This window comes from Rhopalosiphum padi, chromosome 1 (assembly GCF_020882245.1).
Source record: "Rhopalosiphum padi isolate XX-2018 chromosome 1, ASM2088224v1, whole genome shotgun sequence".
NCBI classification, from domain to species: domain Eukaryota; kingdom Metazoa; phylum Arthropoda; class Insecta; order Hemiptera; family Aphididae; genus Rhopalosiphum; species Rhopalosiphum padi.
In genome coordinates, this window is record NC_083597.1 from 65,312,956 (window position 1) to 65,333,020 (window position 20,065).

The 20,065-nt window shown below is 26.6% G+C and overlaps 3 protein-coding genes across 4 annotated transcripts in view; 1 reads left to right on the top strand and 2 right to left on the bottom strand.

The window, feature by feature from the left end:
* Window positions 1–2,201: 2,201 nt before the first annotated feature.
* LOC132932291 (apoptosis-inducing factor 1, mitochondrial) lies at window positions 2,202–8,119 on the bottom strand. Of its 2 annotated transcripts, XM_060998597.1 has the most exons (10): window positions 7,443–8,119; window positions 7,276–7,373; window positions 6,467–6,601; window positions 6,234–6,389; window positions 6,020–6,086; window positions 5,466–5,605; window positions 4,260–4,955; window positions 4,057–4,197; window positions 3,872–3,983; window positions 2,202–2,740 (listed from the first exon to the last, which is right to left on the bottom strand). In XM_060998597.1, the coding sequence occupies exons 1-10, from the start codon at window positions 7,483–7,485 to the stop codon at window positions 2,337–2,339; spliced, it is 1,992 nt and encodes a 663-aa protein (XP_060854580.1). In that variant the 5' UTR covers window positions 7,486–8,119; the 3' UTR covers window positions 2,202–2,336. The 2 variants fall into 2 exon arrangements, with proteins under 2 accessions (XP_060854580.1, XP_060854581.1); XM_060998598.1 differs by lacking the exon at window positions 6,467–6,601 and having other exon boundaries at window positions 7,443–8,108.
* A 950-nt stretch (window positions 8,120–9,069) lies between these two features.
* LOC132928799 (squamous cell carcinoma antigen recognized by T-cells 3-like) lies at window positions 9,070–17,615 on the top strand. The gene is made up of 16 exons (XM_060993693.1): window positions 9,070–9,321; window positions 9,509–9,635; window positions 10,878–10,982; window positions 11,260–11,444; window positions 11,520–11,738; window positions 12,580–12,889; window positions 12,959–13,138; window positions 13,610–13,778; window positions 13,880–14,038; window positions 14,408–14,495; window positions 14,554–14,674; window positions 15,725–15,930; window positions 15,989–16,136; window positions 16,857–16,990; window positions 17,047–17,213; window positions 17,272–17,615. Exons 1-16 carry the CDS (start codon window positions 9,211–9,213, stop codon window positions 17,399–17,401), a joined length of 2,559 nt encoding a protein of 852 aa, XP_060849676.1. The 5' UTR covers window positions 9,070–9,210; the 3' UTR covers window positions 17,402–17,615.
* The window catches only part of LOC132928807 (uncharacterized), a 30,117-nt gene continuing 27,653 nt past the window's right edge, over window positions 17,602–20,065 (bottom strand). The window contains exon 4 of the mRNA XM_060993705.1: window positions 17,602–18,950. Within this exon, the coding sequence (XP_060849688.1) occupies window positions 18,117–18,950 (834 nt within the window). The 3' untranslated portion in view covers window positions 17,602–18,116. The remainder of the gene's footprint in view (window positions 18,951–20,065) is intronic.

The following is a 20,065-nucleotide window of genomic DNA, read 5'->3' on the forward strand; positions in this document are numbered from 1 at the left end:
TTAGTATCAAATATCAATACTCAATAGTATCTATTTAGTATAATATTGTCTATTGTCTATGGCGTGTGACGTGTGTTGATTGTTTTGTATGTATTATATTTTGGTCTTATACATATTTACTGTTGAGTGCTGCATTTGTGAAGTATTCATTAACGCAATTTGATATTTATTTTTATTTTCCTGTTGTATCTATATAGTTTTTTTTTACCAAATTTATTATAATGATGGTACAGGTTTGAATAGGGGAATTAGTTTTATAACGGTTTGTCGCTTCTTTAATAATTTAATAATAATATATATTTGGACTATTTTTATAAAACATTATGATAGATTTATTCGATGTTGTCTCTGTCTTACTAACGTACATCATACATTCATACCAAATTTGCGTTCAATAGAATACATTTTGTGATGTTAGCTTTAATATTAGAATACATTTACCTATTATAAAATTAAAGCTAAGAATATTTTCTAGGCATTGTCATATGGTTTTATTGATATTATCATTTTAAAGATGTAATATTTTACATAGCTATAACGCCTATAACTCACTTTAAAAATTGAAGATAGCCATATTGTAGAGTTCATTTTCAGAAAATATTGACGTTTTAACATTTAATATTTTAATTTCATTAATCTCCTAATTTTTAATACCTACTTAAAAAAAAAAAAAATTTGACTTATTTAATGCGAACGCTTTCAGTGTGGCTTGCAATGCAATGTCCGAAAAAATCAGGAATCCATCACTTAACTGTCTTAACACTCTTAACTATATTATGATTAATTTTAAGCACGGTAGATTACCTATAGTCTATAATCTACCGCCGTGATTTTAAGTAACATAATACTTGCCAATTGGAATAATTCAATATCAAGTTTATGTTTATACAATTTTACTTCAGTCAATGTGAAGTATTTGAGCAAAAGTTTAAAAGTATTTTTTTTTTAATACTTTCAAGTATGAAAAATAATAGTTTTATTCAGTATAGGAGAAGCGACCAAGACAATGAAAACTTATATCATGTTTCTGAATAAAAAATTATTAAATAAATAAAAACATGTTAATATATATATTAGTTAGTTATAAACTAAAAAAAAATAAGCAATTAGCAATATTTTAAGAAAAAAGTACTTAAGAAATATTTAAAATACTTAAAAAACAAAACTGTATTCTTTATACAAAACATTGCTATCCGAGTTCATCAGGCGAGAACGCAGGGAGGGTTTGAGTGTTTAGTTTAATTTAAACTCCTTCCGAAACATCATCAGGAATAAAAAATAATTTACCTGATCTACAAATTAATAATATGATATTTATGTACATTTTTTTACATTTTTCAACCCCCCCCCCCACCAGAATTTTTTCCTGCGTTCGCGCAGGAGTTCACACATCTACTAGCCATGTTCAAGTTGGCATTTGAGCATCTCCAACTGATGGTTAATAAGAAAAAAGAATATTGTTGTGAGCTTTAATATGAGATTGATTTGACCGATGGTCAAACTTAAAAGTAATCTGTGATCCCTCATTGGTTTTTTACGTTATTTTAATTTTTAAGCATGTTATGAGTATATAAATCACTAAAATAAGTGAATACTCTTACCTCGCAAAACAACACATGCAGGCTCTCTGTGGCGTCCTCTTATGAGACAAATATTGTTACTAAATATTAAGTCAAGTTAAGTAAATGGTTTATTATTATTATTTTTTTTAATAGATTAACTAAAAAAAATTATTAATATTAAAAGAATGTTAAATAATAAATTGTTTAAGTAATATGTTCTACAACATTAATTTATATAATTATACATTATCAATTTAGTGTAGTTTTTATTTATTTATTAATTTTTTACATTAACAATATTTTCTAGTAAAAATGTGATTGTAAAAATTGTAATTCATAATATATAAAATATATAAAATGTGTTCAATTCATTATACCCATAGCTCACGGATATTTGAGTAAATACTGAATGCAATAACTACTTTGTGAATAATTAAAAATATACAACATATTATTATGAATTTATAGTATTAATAATTAATACTATTCACAAATTAAATAACACTATACTGTAATGAATAAGTATTAATACGATTATTATTATTAACATTGCATTAGTGAAAACATTTTACTAACTAGTGAAAAACAACTTTATGCAGAAGGAATGTCAACAAAATATGAAATAAAAAAATTCTAAAATAGAATCAGTCTATACAAAAATATATTAATTTTTACATATACGAAAGGATTTCATATTTTATTATACTATCTAGTATTAAAAATACTAGTATAACAGTAAAACAATGTAAAATAACATTAAATTCAGTGTGGACATCATGAAGAATCACCATGAATATTGAAGAGTTTAGCAACTTCGTTGAGATCTTTATAACATCTATCGGATTTAAGCACTTGGCGTGCTATTGACATTCGATTGAACAAATTCCATAATACAATTCCAACAATTACATCATTTTTCAAGTAAAAAACAACACCTTTGTTGTAATCATTTTCAGAAATATACTCATTATTTTTGGATACTAATTCTTCATTTATTTCTTTTTTATTGGTTGAGGTATTTTGGTCAGTTTCATTAGCCAAAAGTGATGGATCCTTATGGTTTCCTTTGGCAAATACACCCATTGTTATTAGAGATGAATCTACAATTCCAATAGCTTCATAACCCACAGAAGGTCCAATATCAGACCAAAACATAGGTTGATGTTGATATGGTTTTGCTGAAAATTCAAAAAAATTGTTGAGTCAAGTAAGACAGTATCTATAGTTAAAATTAAAAGCGAATATGATAACTATATTCTTTATTAATTAATTATCTATGACCTTAGTGTTCTATCGCCACAACAGCTTTATATAATATAATATACATATTATTATCCTCAGTATTCGGATATGGTTATCGTTAATTCCAATTAAACATTTAGTTTTGATAAATTGCATAATATCAGAAAGTTTAACGAAAATTTAAATTTTATAAGTCACAAACTGATTACTCAAATCACATATTGTAAACGTACAGTAAAAACTATTCTTTTCAAAAAAAATTAATTCTAATTTTATTTTCAAAAAAAAAAAAATTAAAAATATTGATTAGAACACAAGTTTTGTCAGAACTTCATGATATACTGTATAAAAGCCCATGCCATAAACCCAATTTCCAGATATTCATTATTTACATTTTGTTCTTGTTTGCTAATGTTGTATAATATTATTTTAGTTTTAAATGTTTATTTTTTTTTATGAAATATTGGGTTTTAAAAGTTTTTGAAATATTTAACTATAAAAAATTATAATTTTTGAATTCTAAAAATTATTGTTAGACAATTACTGTTGTTTTATGCGTGGCATTATAAAATCACATAGACTAATAGGCAATATATGAAATAGATGTGTCGTGTTGTGGTATTAACTTTGTTAGATTAAGACAATTATTTGATAATTTGATATACAACTAAAAAGGTTATATATTTGTTCAAATATTTGTATTTTACCCATATTATTAATAATTTTTTTATAAAAAATTTAAATAGTTTATATAAATGAATAAATGATTAAAATAAATAAAATTTTAACTATCAATAATATCTGTTATTTAAATTTATAAAGTAAGAACTAAAAAACTTTAAAAATAAAAATATAGTAAAATAAATTAGTATGTGGTCTACCAATGTTTTGTGTTCTAATACATTTACATTATCATTTTTATCTTATTATTTTATTTGCTTATACTAAAAAGTCATTGCTATTATAGATAACAATTGATTTGTCAGACCTATTATATGGTTACATTTTATAAGTGTTTTGATATTCCTATAATGATATTTATATATTATTACTTTAATGATACTTACCAGCACCAGCCATATTTTCACCAGCTAACCTGCCTGATATAACAGCATGATCATGATGTTCAACACGTCTCCTTCCAAGTTGTTTGTCATAAAAACAAGCACAATCACCAGCCTATAAAAAATATTTTAGATAACTTTCAAGTTTATAACAATATGAAAAAATAAAAATATTTTTATAAACTAACAATATACAAATCTGTTCTTGCTTGTAATTCAGAATTAACTAAATAACCATCAAGTTTAGAATCAATTTCTAATCCAGCATCAGCAGCAAGTTCAGTGTTAGGTTTAGCACCTACTGCCATTATTACATGATCAACAGAGATCTGAAAAATCATAAGATAAAAATGTAAATTTTTATTTTATTTTGATATCAAACTGTACTAACATTTTTCCCATTACTTAATACCAAATTAACTCGTTGTTTATCATTATCTAAACTACAATTTTCTACTTCTGTTTCAGTCACAACTTCAACGCCTTCATTTCTAACTTTTTCAGTAGTCCATTGGCTAAGATAATTAGGTAAAACTTTTCCCATATTACCCTTTTCTTTGAATATTTGATAAATTTTAACTCCATTTTTTTTTCCTTTATTGGCCAATGAAGCAGCAAGCTCACTACCTAAGAACCCACCACCAATAATGGCAATAGATTTTATATGACTCAGTTGTTCCCATAAATCTTCAAAATCACTGATGGACCGAAATACCGAAAATTTATTTTTAACTTCTTCACTTGCATCATCATATAATTTTAATGTTTTTGGAATTGATCCAGTCGCAATTAAACATTTATCATAACTGATTTCTTTGCCATCGTTTAGCTTTACTTTTTTTTGTGATACATTTATTGATTCAACTTTCCAGCCTCTTGCTAGTGATATACCACCATTTTTAGCAGTTGTTAATTCTTCAACAGGTGTATAAAATGGTTCAGGTTCATAAAATAGACTTCTAGATGTACCATTCCATTGATGAAAGCTTAATGATTTAGCCATTTCAGTATCATCACCATACCATAACTCTTTAGATAATGGGGGACGCATATGAGGAAGATAACCTTCAGCTGATATAACTAAAACCTTGATTCAAAACATAAAAATATATCATATTATTATAGTGATGGTCGAACTGTTTGAATCTCAAACCGAACCGAACCAAACCCTTAATGTTCGGTTCAGTTTGAAATTAAAAAATTCAAACCGAACTATCAAGCATCTTTTACTGTTCAAAAACTGAACTTGAAAATATTTGTCGAACCAGACTTACTGGCCACGATAGTTCAAAGACCAAATATTTGTACAATTCTTCAAGTTATTTTTAAAAAATAAAACTTGATATTGATTATTTAGAAATATTTAGACTATTGGCGATAAAAAGTTATAAGCTGTAACGGGCACATTATGTATCATTTATAATAATAATGATAAAAAGTATTGAGTTTGAGTTCAACTTAAAATGATTCTAGGCTTGGTTCGATTTGGTAGAAAATATGAAGGTTCGGTTCGGTTAGATTTAAAAATCAGGGTTTGACCCATCACTACTTATTAATTTATATATCAGGTATAATAAGATAAACAATAGATATTTACCCTGGCAGTAGGATCTGCAGATTTTATTGCTCGGAATGCCGAGAAGGAAGCTGTACCTCCACCAATTAATAAATACTGTATATTATCTGGTATTGATTCAGATAATGAAGGAATTTGAACCAATTTACGTGTTTTTTTAGCTAAAATAAATATTAATGAGTTATGATTTTAAAATTTGCTTAAGAGGATGTAGTACCCGCATGTGTTGTCTTACACATGTACAATTTAGCAAATTTTCGTTCACCAGTTTCAATATTGTGCTGTTAATTTTGATATTAGAGTGAACTTACCTATTATAAAATTTAAAGGTAAGATTATTATCCAGGTCCCCACATAGCCTTTTATTGATATTATTATTCTTAAGGATCTTTTTTAAATGGCACATTTTAAAATGATCATAACTGGGCCCTGGATAATTATCTTACCTTTAAATTTTATAATAGGTCAGTTCACTCAAATATCAAAACTAACTCTAAAATTTGCTATGTTGTACGCGTGTAAGATGGAGACAATAAATACAGGTACTACGTCCTCTTAATATAATAACATATTACCATTTATAGTCTCTTTTATAATATTGCTATCATCTTTTTTCTGTTTCATTATATCAAAATGATAGATCTGTTTCAGAAAAAATTCAAAATATAATTATATAGTATAATAATTAATAGGTAGCTGGTAGGTACTACATATTATTGTTGAGTATTATTAAATGAACCATGTAATTTTATTTTAATTGTAAAATTTAGTTCTACCAATAATACTTACACCATATAATGTTCCCGATAGAATAATAGCTCCTCCAAATAGACTCCAATTACGAAAAGACTGTTTATTTTTAGAATCATTCTGCCAACCATAATTTTTTTCAGACTCAGAAGAATGAGATGTCGAGTATGAATTTGAATTTGTACTAAATTCATCCTAACGAGTAATTAAATAATTTATTAACCACAAATAACTTAACACATTGAATGTAATTTTATTGAATTTTGGTCTACCTTAGCCACTAAAGGGTAAGTTTTTAGAGGATATTCATTATATTTTGATATTATAATTTCTTTTTTAGGTAAATTGACTGGTTCATTTATTTTTTTTGTTTTTTTTGAAAAATTGGTTTTAACAGGTTTAATGACCTAAAATATGTGTTAAGCATAATGTTATTTTTTAGCATTTTATCAATTTCAAACTATTTAGGTATATAATACTAAGTATTATTGTATTATCTATTAAATAGTTGTAGAACATACAATGTAGTATATTGAAATTATAATTTATCAATATTGACAATATTAATTGAAACTAAAAATATTATTATAATAGATAAGTATGTTTTGAAAATATTTAATGCCTATACACAATGTATTTATTCTAATTATATACCTAATAGCTGAATAAAGTTAATTTAATATTACATAATATTTTATGTTTTTAATGAAATACAAAACTACTGCATGCATTTCTAATTTTTTTTTATTAGTTAAAATTGTGTAGTATGGGTTGCATAAGAATTTTAAGTAATTAGAGAAGCAATTTTATTTGTATAATTTTATTTTCATTAAAAAAATAATAATTGACTTTAGCCATGCAACTATTATTACAAAAATTATTTTTTTAAAACTGGTTTCTATTAATTAAATTATTTATAATTTACAAGCAAAATAAAATTTTTTAAATGAATTTTACAAGGTAATCTAACTATTGTTTATTGACAACAAGGGAATCTCTACAGTTTAATATAATTAGAAGCTAGTAATTACAAAACATTGTTTAAAGGTAAATACCTATTTGAATAATAAATAATTTTTACCTGTATCAATGGAGGAGTTTTTCCTCTATTGTTTTTTCCACTGCCATTCTTTTTATCACTATAATTTTTACTTTCCCATGCACTTAATATTTTGGATCCTGTAAAAATCATTCAAATACATAATATTTAAATCGAAAGTTATGGTATTAAATGTTAACTTTACTAACCTGAGGAAACCGGCGGTCTGAGAAGTCTTAGCTTGGACAGCATAGCTATTTAATACTATAGCTGATTAAAATTTAAAAAAAATTTGTCAAGAATTTGTCGTCAATAAGCCGGACGTTTTTAAGATTTTCGGCTCAGCTTATATATAGGTAATGACAACAAAATGGCTACAAAATTTGGATGTACACTTAAAATATTATTAAACAAATACAATAATATCACATTTGCGGTTTGACGGCTTCAGAGTTTATAATATACAGTTCAGCATCAATAGCCCAATCTTCAATGAACGTTTAGGAAACAAAATGTGTTCGACAGGAAAACTTGGGTACCTACATCTGACCCGAATGGCATTTCTCATGGAACGTTGAAAATTGAAGGTGAAGCACTGGGGCCTATAATGTACTGGCTGTGGCGCGGGTAGTGGTGGCGGAGTATATAATGTAACCGCGCGGACATGCGTACAAACAGGAGAATGAGGTTTTTGTAATCAAATTTGTTTGGGACATGAGAAATAACCAAAGTGAACATATATTCATTTTTGATTTATTGAAAATGAAAAAATAAACAAAAATTATTTTTAAGTCATTAATGATAAATGGACACCGATGTACATGAACACTTAGCAAAAATGCCGTATTATAAACAACAATTAGCCAATTAGGTATACACGTATAGTTCTGGGGTGAAATAATTTACATAATTTATCTATTTAAATTTGAAGGTACAACCGGCAGCCGGTGCCTCCCGCTTGGTAGTAGAGTTTGTCGGGTAAACAACTACTTGCCTGAGTGATAACCATCTGAACCGGTTTTCATTTCAATAACGCCTTAAAATTATACCTATAATATATAGGTATATATTATATAGGTAGTTACATAATACCATGACAAAATATATTTTGTCATGCATAATACTATAACTATTTAAACGAATTTACGCATTATCATAAAATTATTTTTAGATTTAATTTTATTTTCAAAAATAACAGTCCATAAGATTCTGAGCTAAGCTATGAATATATTTGTTTTAATTTTTTGAAAACGTTTTACATTTGAATAATGAATAGGAAACATTGTTCGAGTCCACGAGAATAGATATTTGGATAATTGAATGACTGATCCGAATGTACATCCAAAATCGATCTTATATTATTATTGATCGTAGATAAAGATAATAGATACATGAATAATTGATTTTAAAATTCAAAAATATTTAATAATATTCGGTCTAATTTACTGAACTGCTGAACAGTAAATTAGGAAGTGCCTACTATAGATGGTGAATGCCGAATGATATATTATTATGATTTATAATATACCATTCACCATCAAACAATAATATTATTAAATATTTTTTATTTAAGGACACAGACTATAATATGTTACCCATGGACATATTAATAATATTATTATTATTTATTATGTCTATGATGTTACTATATTTTCATGCATTCTGTAATCTGTAGTAATACTGTCGACACGTAGTTAATGTTTTTACGTATAGCACTAAACACCCATGTGGAAAGGTTGTATAGCCCCCGTTAGATATCACGATACTTTTTTCCTGTTATCTCGGTTGTAATTTTTGTTTATACAATAATGTTATCAGTAGAATTTCGTGTTAATACTTGATTGTTTTTGACTTGTTATGCTTATTTTATTGTCAAAAACGTGTAATTATATTTAATTATTAATTTTTGTCTTAATTTAATTTATTTTTTACTTTTTACTGTACTTTACTATTTAAGTGTGAACGTAATAATTCGTAATGGACGTTGATTCTGATTCTTCGTGTTCTTCGTCAGACTCTAATGACGAAGAGCTTGAACAATTTAAGCAAGATGAATTGAAAAAAAAAATTGATGTTTTAGAAAATAAAGTAAATTTTGAATAAAAGTTTGTTCGTCTAGATTTTAATTATTAAGATATTTTATATCCAAAGATTGTGTTGAAAATTTACAATTTTATTTTTATTTGAGATTAATTTCATTAATATTTATACTAATGTATGCATATGTAAAAGGTAAATTTATTTTATAAAAAAACCTTTTGTATTTTTTTTTTAGATTATAAATAATCCATCAGATTATGATGCACATGTTGAATTAATAGAAGTACTTCGCAAGGCAGATGATTTAGATCAACTGCGTGTGGCTAGAAAACGTTTAAATGACAAATATCCGTTAAGCGCAAGTATGATATATTTTTATTATTAATATTTAGTTAATAAAACTTTCAAAACTGTGAATGTATTATGTGATAGTTATTAATTAATAGTTTGGGCCAAAAGTTACAATTGCCATGATTTATTGTTTAATAGAATAAATTGCCATTGCAGAATTTGATTATAAAGACTGAACACATGTGAAATTAGTTATTTTTTTTATTTGGTACAGATATTGCTAGATGTCACACATACAGTAATATAGTATTATAGTCATGTATTCATGTAGATGTAGACCATAATATTGTGTCATAAGCTGCACAATATTCTTTAGAAGATTTTTTTTTTTATATTTGTATGTATTATATGATCAGAGGAGATTAATTTATTTATAAATGCGTTATCATAAGAAATTACCATCTTCATCAAATTATAATCTGGGACACTGCAATAATTTCAATGACTTCCATCCACTAGAAAAAGGTTACAAAACTAATTGTTGTGACCAGGGCTTGGGACTTAAATAAAGCATTTGTTTATTTTTATGGATTGACTTAAAATGTAACAGTGCTATAGAAGTGTATGTCATGTTGCAATACGTTTAATTATGAAATTTGAAAGTGCTTTTTTTTGTTTTTTTCAACAATTTTTTAAAATGATCCTTATTTTCATTCCAGTTTATCTGATTATTTTTGCTTTTTTGACCAGTTTTTTTCAGAAAATCCCTCGGCAAATCTATAAATAATAAGGCAAAATGCCTCGAAAGTGAAGTTTGATTTTTTTATAATATAAAGATTTATTAATTTTTTAGTTAGATACTTTTCCTAATCATTTTATTGCAATATTTTTTGTAATATTTAATTATATTATTTACAGTTACAAATTATGTCTAGTACCTACTTTATCATGTTTTTTTTTTTTTTTTTGATTATATATTTTTGTTCAAATTTAAGTTTTTTTAATGCTTATTTAAGTGCTTATATTGATGTTTTTAAGCGCTTATTTTAATGAATTTAAATGCTATAAGTCCTGAGCCCTGGTAATGACATTTTTAATAATATACTTTAGTATCTCACTAGTCTATCAGCCTGCATCTCGGTGATAAATAAGAATAAAGTTATTAAATCAATCAAATTTGATAAAAAAAAAAGTATAATTTTAACTATACATAATAATTAATTACACAGAACTAATTTTTATATCAGAATTTAAAATATACCTATTTATAAAAAATATTAAAACAACTAAATTATTTCATTTATTTTTTTCAGATTTATGGTTAGACTGGATAAAAGATGAAATAGTTATAGTAACTACTGATGAAGAGAAGGATAACATAATTAAATTATGTGAAAAAGCAGTCAAAGATTATTTAAGTAATTATAAAATATATTACTCAAAACATTTATTTTGCTACTTTTTTAGTATATCTTTTTATTATAATGGTTATCTTATTTATTATTATTCGTAAACTATATTTTTTTAAGAATAATACTTAAGTTTATTTCTCAGTATTACTAAATTCCAAAATTTTAGTCGAGTATGCTTATATTTTTTATAATTTTTATAAATATTTTCTATGATAAATGGATTAAAGAATAATTTAAAATGTATATGTTACTTTATTTGAATTATAATATATATTAATTATAGGTATAGATTTATGGTTAGAATATGTACAATTCAGCATTGGTTGTATGTCTGATACTAATGGAACTGACATCATACGAGAATTAATGGAACGTGCATTGACAGCTGGTGGTCTTCATGTACCTAATGGCAATGTTCTTTTTGAAGTGTATAATGAATTCGAAAAATTAATTTTAATGTCTTTGAAGGTTGATAGAAACATTAATTATACTCATTATAATTAATTTTAATAAATATTAAATTTTATTTTGTATTATTTTTAGCAAGGTACTGATGAAAAAGCTATAAATGATCAAAAACGTCGTATAAATAATTTGTATCGTAGACAACTTTCAGTACCTTTATTTGATATGGAAAACACTTATGCAGAGTATCAACAATGGTTGACAACTGAAAATCTTGAAATAGAAAAATCAACTGTGGATGCTTATAATAAAGCTCTTAGTAAATTACAACAAATTCAAGTTTTTGAAGATCGTTTAGTAAGTTTTTTTAAATTATATATAATTCGCAATGACATTTGGAAGCAGTGATTTAATTTCATGATTTAGACCTTAAAGTCTAACAAAATTAAATCTATTATTCTCTATTTTGAATAAGAATATTTGTGTTGACAAACAAAAATGTGTCAATACGTATCTCTTTTCACTACTAGTACTTTCTAGCACAGTTGCCTCTACTTATCTTCCTATTGTTTGCCACTGACAAACATCAGAGAGCCAAACAATGTCTTAGCTCATTTGTGAAGCTGGGTAGAATTATACTGATTAAAATACTGAATAATCAAATTTTAATTATGTAAAAATGCCAGTTCATTGATCTCTTTTCTCGGTGATAGCGGAAAACAATTTTTAGAAATAAATCCTAATTTTATTTATCAAATTTTTAGTACTTCATTTTTTTTTAAATTTTTTTTAATTACATTAAATAGTTGTTCAAAAATTAACTTACATAATAAATTTAAAAAAAACAGCCTAAACATTTTTACTAGAATACAATTTGATAATTTTAAGTATGTATTATTTTGTTAAACTTTTTTGTCAAAATTGATTTAAATAAGTTGTATCATACAATTAATATTTTATTTTGTTTAATGCAATGACTTGTGCATATGCATTTGGTTTTTGAATTTATGGATGATGTTGGAGACACTTGCACAATATTAGTGTGTAATGTTATAACAATTGCCTATCAAATACTCTTTTAATAGCTAAAATGTTTGTTCTTCGTGCTATATTATTACAATTTAATTTCATTCCTCATTGAAAAAATATATTCTTATAATGGTTTTATAAATATTTGTAACTATATTTATTTATTTAGTTATCAAAAGAGGTTAAAGATCGTTTAGATTTGTATGAAGAATACATACGTTGGGAAAAAAATCCTAAAGAAGGTGGTAATAAGCCAAGTCGAATTATATGCTTGTATGAACGGGCTATTGCTGATATACCTTTGACACAAACAATCTGGGCTGACTATATTGACTATATTGTAGTAACAATAAAAGAAGCTGATTTGATATTAGCTACTTGTAAGAGGTCTGTTGATAACTGCACATGGTCATCAGATCTTTGGATTACTTATTTAATTCAAGCTGAAGCCAATAATCAATCACATGAAGAAATTACAGGTTTACTATTAATTTTTTTAACATGCTTTTTTTAAAATGTTAATTTCATCAATTAACATATTATCTTAGCAATTATGGAAAAGGCATTATCTTCATGGTTCAGTTCCGCAGCAGAATATCGTTCCTTGTATCTTTCATATATTTTTTATTTGAGACGACGTTTAAATAATACAGACGCTGAAACAAAACTAAAGAGAATTGAAGATATAAGATCAATGTTAGAACAAAGTCAAAAATTTCTTCTAGAAAGTATGAATATTATTTTTTTTTCTTGATTTTTCATTATACTTAAATAGTTTATACTACAAGCAAATATATAATAAAATTGAAAATTGATATCTGGTCACTTTGGTGTTTGGATTGTTTTTTTATTTTGTATATGTTATTAGTATGGTGCAAATTTATATGTATTTAAGTCTCAAAAATGTGTACATATATGTGTATTTAATAATGATATATTTATTGTTATCCAAATATGCAAAAATAATAAAATCATAAACCATAGCTTCAAACAATCAATGCTATAACATTTTTAATTTGTAGAATCACTGAATTATCTTCATCCATATTAAATATGAACATAAATATTAAATACATACAAATCCACACCCTTGCTATTAATATTAAGATCAATAAAATTTAATTTAATTATATTATAATAGTTAATATAGTATATAATGATTAGTGAATATATTTATAGTTCTAAAATATAATTTTAAGGTTATGGTTATTCTGGTGATCCAAATTGTGAATTGCTTTTATGGTGGACTGATTTTGAAGCCATTATAACTGGAGATATGGAACGTGTTAGGAAGATGTGGAATGAAATTTTAAATGCTGGTCTTAATCAATACTCTTCATATTGGATGAAATATATAAATATTGAAATGTATGTAATAAAAACTAAAATATAAGTAGAATTATTTGAAAAATTATTAATTTATATTTACATTTCAATTCATTAAATTTATAAAATATTTTTATTTCCAGTCAATTTGGTGATCAAAAACATGTACGTAAAATATTTGCTAGAGCTTTAATGACAAACACAGATTTACCTGAAACAATTGGTACTGAGTGGATTAGATACGAAACATTGTATGGCGATTTAGATACCTTATTAAATTGCAAAGAAAAATATAAAACTAAGTATGTGATTATTGTTATTCAGTTTCAGAATTAATTTTTTTACCTATTTGATACTTTTTATTTTCTTGCATGAATTTAATTTGAGTTTGTTATAAATAAATTTCTTAAAAAATTAATAATTAATTTTTAAATTAGTCTTATTAAATAATTAAATTTTTAATAATTATATAAATGTAAGCAGATAGTGAAGGAATAAAAAGTAAATATTATTTGATAGTTATCTATAATTGATATTACATTTATTAATTACATTCTACTGTTCTATTAATCAAACAAAGGTAATATTAATATTAAAAAAAAAAATTAGGGATAAAATGTATTAACATGTCTTTAATTTAATTTTATACAAATTTCATATTTCATCATTAGAATGAAACTAGTACAAGAAACACACGAAAAAGTTTCAAAAACTGAGAACAAAACAGGAACTAACGAAAAAGAAGCAAAGAAAAGAAAAGTAATTCTGTTTTAGTAATTAATATTAATATATTGAAACTAATGCTTCTATTTTTTAGTGGGATGAAAGAGAACCAACTAAAAATTATAATGAAAAATCAAATGGAAATTTTAAAGTAAATTATGCTAAGAATGACAAACAAGAATTTGAATCTTCTCCTGTTAAGAAATTTAAAACAAGTAAATGGAAATCATAACTTTTAATACCTAACTGTTTTAGAATAGATGGGTGGGATAGGTACTTGGTTTTACTATAATTTATATCTTATTTCTTCTTTTGGTTTGCAGTTTAATGAAATGCAATACAAAATAAACCTAGTTATTAGAGTATTCAGATGCATTTGTTTTACTAACCAATAACAAGCATTTAGGAGAGCTTTGTGCAATGAACTCTTTTGCTCATTCATTCTCAAAATTACATGTTATAAAAAAATTGTTATCTACTGTTACATCAGTTGTATACTCTTTTTAATTTAAATAAAGCTTTGGCTGAAAATCTACAAATTAAATCCTATTTTCCTCAGGAATATAAATTGATTATTTAAAAAGCAGATTTAATCTAAATAATTATAGTGATTCATATGATATATTGCTCTTGGTTTAATAGATAAATAATACAATTTAGCTACCACTACTTGAAAGTTGTAATTGATTAAATTTCCTAGAAGTTTTTAAGTTAATTTTGAATAACATTTAAAAAACAGTAAAAAGCTTAAAATCCTTTAATGGTGTTTATTCTTTGTCCAGCAAGAGAACATGCCGCTTCTGGGCATCTCTATGCACTACTCTACCATCAACACGGGTTCATCATTGGCAGGGTGTTGCATGAGGATGCACAAAAGAATCAATTTTTTTTTTTAGCTATTGTATTTTCTCAATAAACAAAGTATTTATACATTTTTAAAGTACTATCATGGGGAATGTTGATGTATAAATAAATATATATGTTTTTATCTGATAATACAAAAATATGGCTTATAAACTTAATCTAACAACATATCAGCTGATAGTATTGAAACTTAGATAACTGTCAAATGATATTATATGTTTGGAATTTCTAAATAATATACTAAATTTAAAATTTATTATTTTATCTTATACCATTGTGGGTTTTACTTAAAATAATAATTAAAATACAACTATGGTGAAAATGAAAAAAATATTTAAAAAAATGGGTAAAATATTAACAACAAATAAATATGTTTCTCTAATGTTATATTATTGTTTTAGCTGAAATAAACCTGGATAAAGGTGGTCGACATATGGAAGTTGAAGGTAAAGAAAACCGTTCTGTATTTGTAAGCAACTTGGATTTTGCTGTGACTGAATTGGAAGTGAAAGATGCATTGTCTTCAGTTGGTCATTGTGAAGTGTTATTAGTAAGAGATTTCAAAGGCCGGTCTAAAGGATTTGGTTATGTGCTTTTTGAAAAGCCTGTAAGTATAAATAATTATTTTTATTAATATTATTATTAATTTATTTATTGTTTTACAGGAAATGGTTGCAGAAGCATTGAAAAAAGATCGTGAATGTGTAAATAATCGACCAATGTTTGTGTCTAAATGCGAACCTGATAAACAAAGTAGATCTTCAGGGTTACGATTTACTACTGAATTAGAAAAAAATAAATTATTTGTTAAAGGTAAAATGTTAAACATTTTGTATTTTTTAATTTTTAAAAGAAATAATAAACTTTACCATTAATTTAATTTTAACGACAAAGTTTTTCATGATTATGAGTAAATTAAGTATAAACAATAATTAATTGAATTATTTATTAAAATTCAGTTTATCGTTAACATTATTTAAATGTTAGGTACTTTAATATGTGATACAAATACTTAATGAAAAATAATTTTTAAAATTGGCATTGTTTTAATAATTAATATAATACCATTCTTCTAGGTTAGATTAATATTAAGTTAATTTAGTCATGAAAATGTCATAATTTGTCTAATATACCATTATATTTATGGTATAAAAAACAATATTAAATATTTTTTTTATTAATTAATTTTAATTTTCAGTATTAATCATTTTCAAAAATTTGAAACAATCATGTTAAAAATTATTTAATAATAGGTAATTAAATAATTTAAATCAAATTAGTTTTTTATTATTGCTTATAGCAACTTAATTATTAATTGATAATTGTAAAAAACAAATAATGAAAAAATGACAATAGTATTCAGTCATAATTTGTTCAAATTTTAACATAACAATACTAATTTTCCAGTCAGTTAAAATGTTGTATATTGAATAAAAAATGTCTTATTTTATTTGTTTATAATTAAAATAATTTATATGTTGAGTAATACATTTTAGGATTTAGTTATTTATAGACATTTTTAATTTTTCATAGGTTTACCATTTACTTGTACAAAAACTGATATAGAAAATATTTTTAAGCCATATGGAGCTTTAAAAGATGTCCGGGTTGTGACATTTAGAAATGGTCATTCAAAAGGATTAGCTTATGTAGATTTTGAGGATGAGGTAATATAACTATTATAATTTGATGTAACCTTATGTTTAATTTCATATTTTATTAGGTATCAGCTGCTCAAGCATTGTTAAAAACAGACAACATGGTAATAAAAGATAGAACTATATCAGTAGCATTAAGTCGACCACCAGAACGTAAAGATCCTTCAGAAATTAAATCTTACCCTCCTGTTGCTAAGTTTAAATCGCAACCTTCAACTCTATTATTAGGACGGTAAGTTAGTTTTTATTTCGTTTAATAATATTTTTTAATATAAATATTTTTTTTTTAGTCGTTCAAAACTATCTTTAACACCAAGTGTATTACAGAAAAAGTCTGTTCAAACTGCATCGACATCTGCTGATGATAAAACTCCACTTAGTAATGATGACTTCAGAAAAATGCTACTTGGTAGCAAGTAAATAGCTGTTGAATATTATTTTTTTTTTAAATAGAAAAATAATACTTTCTTTTCTTTACGTTATCTTTATGTAATTTAAAATATTTTGTTTTAATATTATATTTGATGAAGATACAATATTCTTTTATAAAATCAGATTATTTTTGCAATAGACTTGATTGTAAGTATTTTAAATTCAATGATAAAAATAATAAAAACATATTATTTAGAAGGTATTTGTTTATTTACTTCTTTTCTATAATTTGTTAAAAAACAGAAGTTATTACAAAGAATTCATAATATGAGCATCTATAATAACATTTGGTTTTTAAATTAAAAGATTGGCAATTATACAATTTAAAATCGAAAGTTTTTATTGCCATAATAATTTAATATATTATATTTACTACATTAAAAACTTTTGTGTTTATAAAATAATCACTACAAACTTAACACCTTACCTTACCAATTATTATACTACTTTTTAGTTCATTACTAATAGTTCCATAAATAAAAATCAAGTAAAAAAAAAAATACTCACAATAACCATGTCTTTTTTTGACACATAGTCTTATTATATCATAATATATTAAAATATATGTATTATGTACAGATTTTAATTCTATAAGCTATCACTTTAATTTAAGTGTGATCACAATTTGTAAAATATAAAAAAAAATAATAATAATAAAAGTTGTCTTTACAGCATATGCATTATGACTTATATTTGTATACTCTTATACTAGATTGTCGGGTACACCTTTGAAACCTATCATAGTCTTCTTAACCCTAGGGGGTGGTACAGGCTGCTCATTTTTGCTTGTCTTCTTTTCTTCATTTACACTTTTTCTCATACAAGAATAAGATGATTCGGCCATTCTTCTCCACCATGATTTTATAGTGTCTCCAGCATGATAGAAGTACCAATACACAAACATGAATACCATTAAAATGAAGCCCAATGTCAATAGTATAATAGATATGATAAATATGGCCAAGCTGAATCCTGTAGATTGTGGCTTATGATGTTCCGTCGTGTCTGGTATCTCGTTGGTGTCAACAGTTTCAGTTACACTGGTAGTCGACGTCGTTATTGTAATTGGCGTTGGATATGGTGACGTATCGACTGTGCCATCTCTGTCGGACACCGAGATGTCAGCGCACGCCCGGAACTCCTCTTGTGGCCCACAGCCAACCGCACTGGTGCCATTCCCACACTCGCCCCAATTGTTGCCCGCAATATACTTCCATTGCAATACGCACTGACTGCATGTCAAACCGTCCGGCAACAGGTATCTCATTTCGTAAACCTTGTTCTCTGTACCTGGATAAAACCGAGTGTCGTGGAACGCTTCGATGGCGTCCTTGGTCTTAACCCTCCGCAATACGTACTTGTCCAGGCACGACTGGCTGGCCACTTGCTTGGGCGCGTTGTTTGGACACAGCCTGAATTCGAAGTACCCGCGGTGGTTGGCCGTCAGCTCGATGCGTACAATTACTGGCTGTCCGATTTTGTAACGGCGCACGATCACTCCCTGTCCGTACTTTCCGCCAGCTTCGTGTTGTCTCGGCTGCAGAAAAACACAGGGTCGTAATTAATCGTTTATATGAATTTGGGATATTTTCCTCCTACATGTGTTCCTCTCTCGGTCCTTAATAAAAATCATGATTGGTTTAAAATTTAAACAAATATTCTCATTAAAATAAGTTAAAAAACTATTACAATTATGACTATCAAAACTGGAAAAATAGTATTTTGTAAATATAGATGGATACAATAGTGGTTAGAGTCATTGAGTAGAAGTGGAGTTGTTCAATTGAATATAGTCAACCTTATTTTTGTGTGTAGTAGTAAATGACAAATTGACGAAAAAAAATATATGTATACTAGTTACAACCCTTAAAAAGTAAAGTTTGTGATAGGTAGCAAAATGTACAAAAAATAGACCGTAGTCAGCTAAATGGTTGGTAGATAATATAATATGCTCTCCCTGACGTTGGGCGCTGGTTAACAAAGCCACCGCTAACCCTAACTTTCCGACTGACACAGGTGCTTTCGGGGCACGGGTGCTTCCGGAGCTACCTGAAGAGGTTTAATCGGACGGACGACAGCTATTGCGTATACTGCGTCGACCCCGACGACACTGTTGAGCACACGGTTTTTACCTGCCCGAGATGGCTTGACGACCGCGTTCGAATGACAGAGATTATGAGGCGACCTCCGAACGCGGGCGACGTTGAGGAAATCCTGTGTGGTCCCCTGTCACATGACTTGCCAGAAGACGCCCAAGCCCGAAGGAGAATTATCAAGCAGTTCGAAACTAATCGCCTGGAGTTCATCCGCATGGTCGAGACGATTCTGTCGACCAAAGAAAATGATGAACGCGACGAAGAGGCCTTGCGAAGGGCACAGGGGAACGTGCGACCGCCCTGATGGAGAAATGACAGGCACGCGAATTCAAGGGCATTCCATAAAATTCAGATCGACTTTGTTAGTGAAAAATTTAATTGTTGAAATGCTTGAACGGGGTAAGCCGGGGAGCTGTCCCGTCTGCCTCCCACGTATGTGTTATAATATTTGATACAGTCAATAATAAACGATGGCGGCGCCGCGGAAGCAATGCGAAAGCAGATCCCGCGGCGTCGTCGGTTAAAACGGAAAAAAAAAAAAAAGATAATATAATAT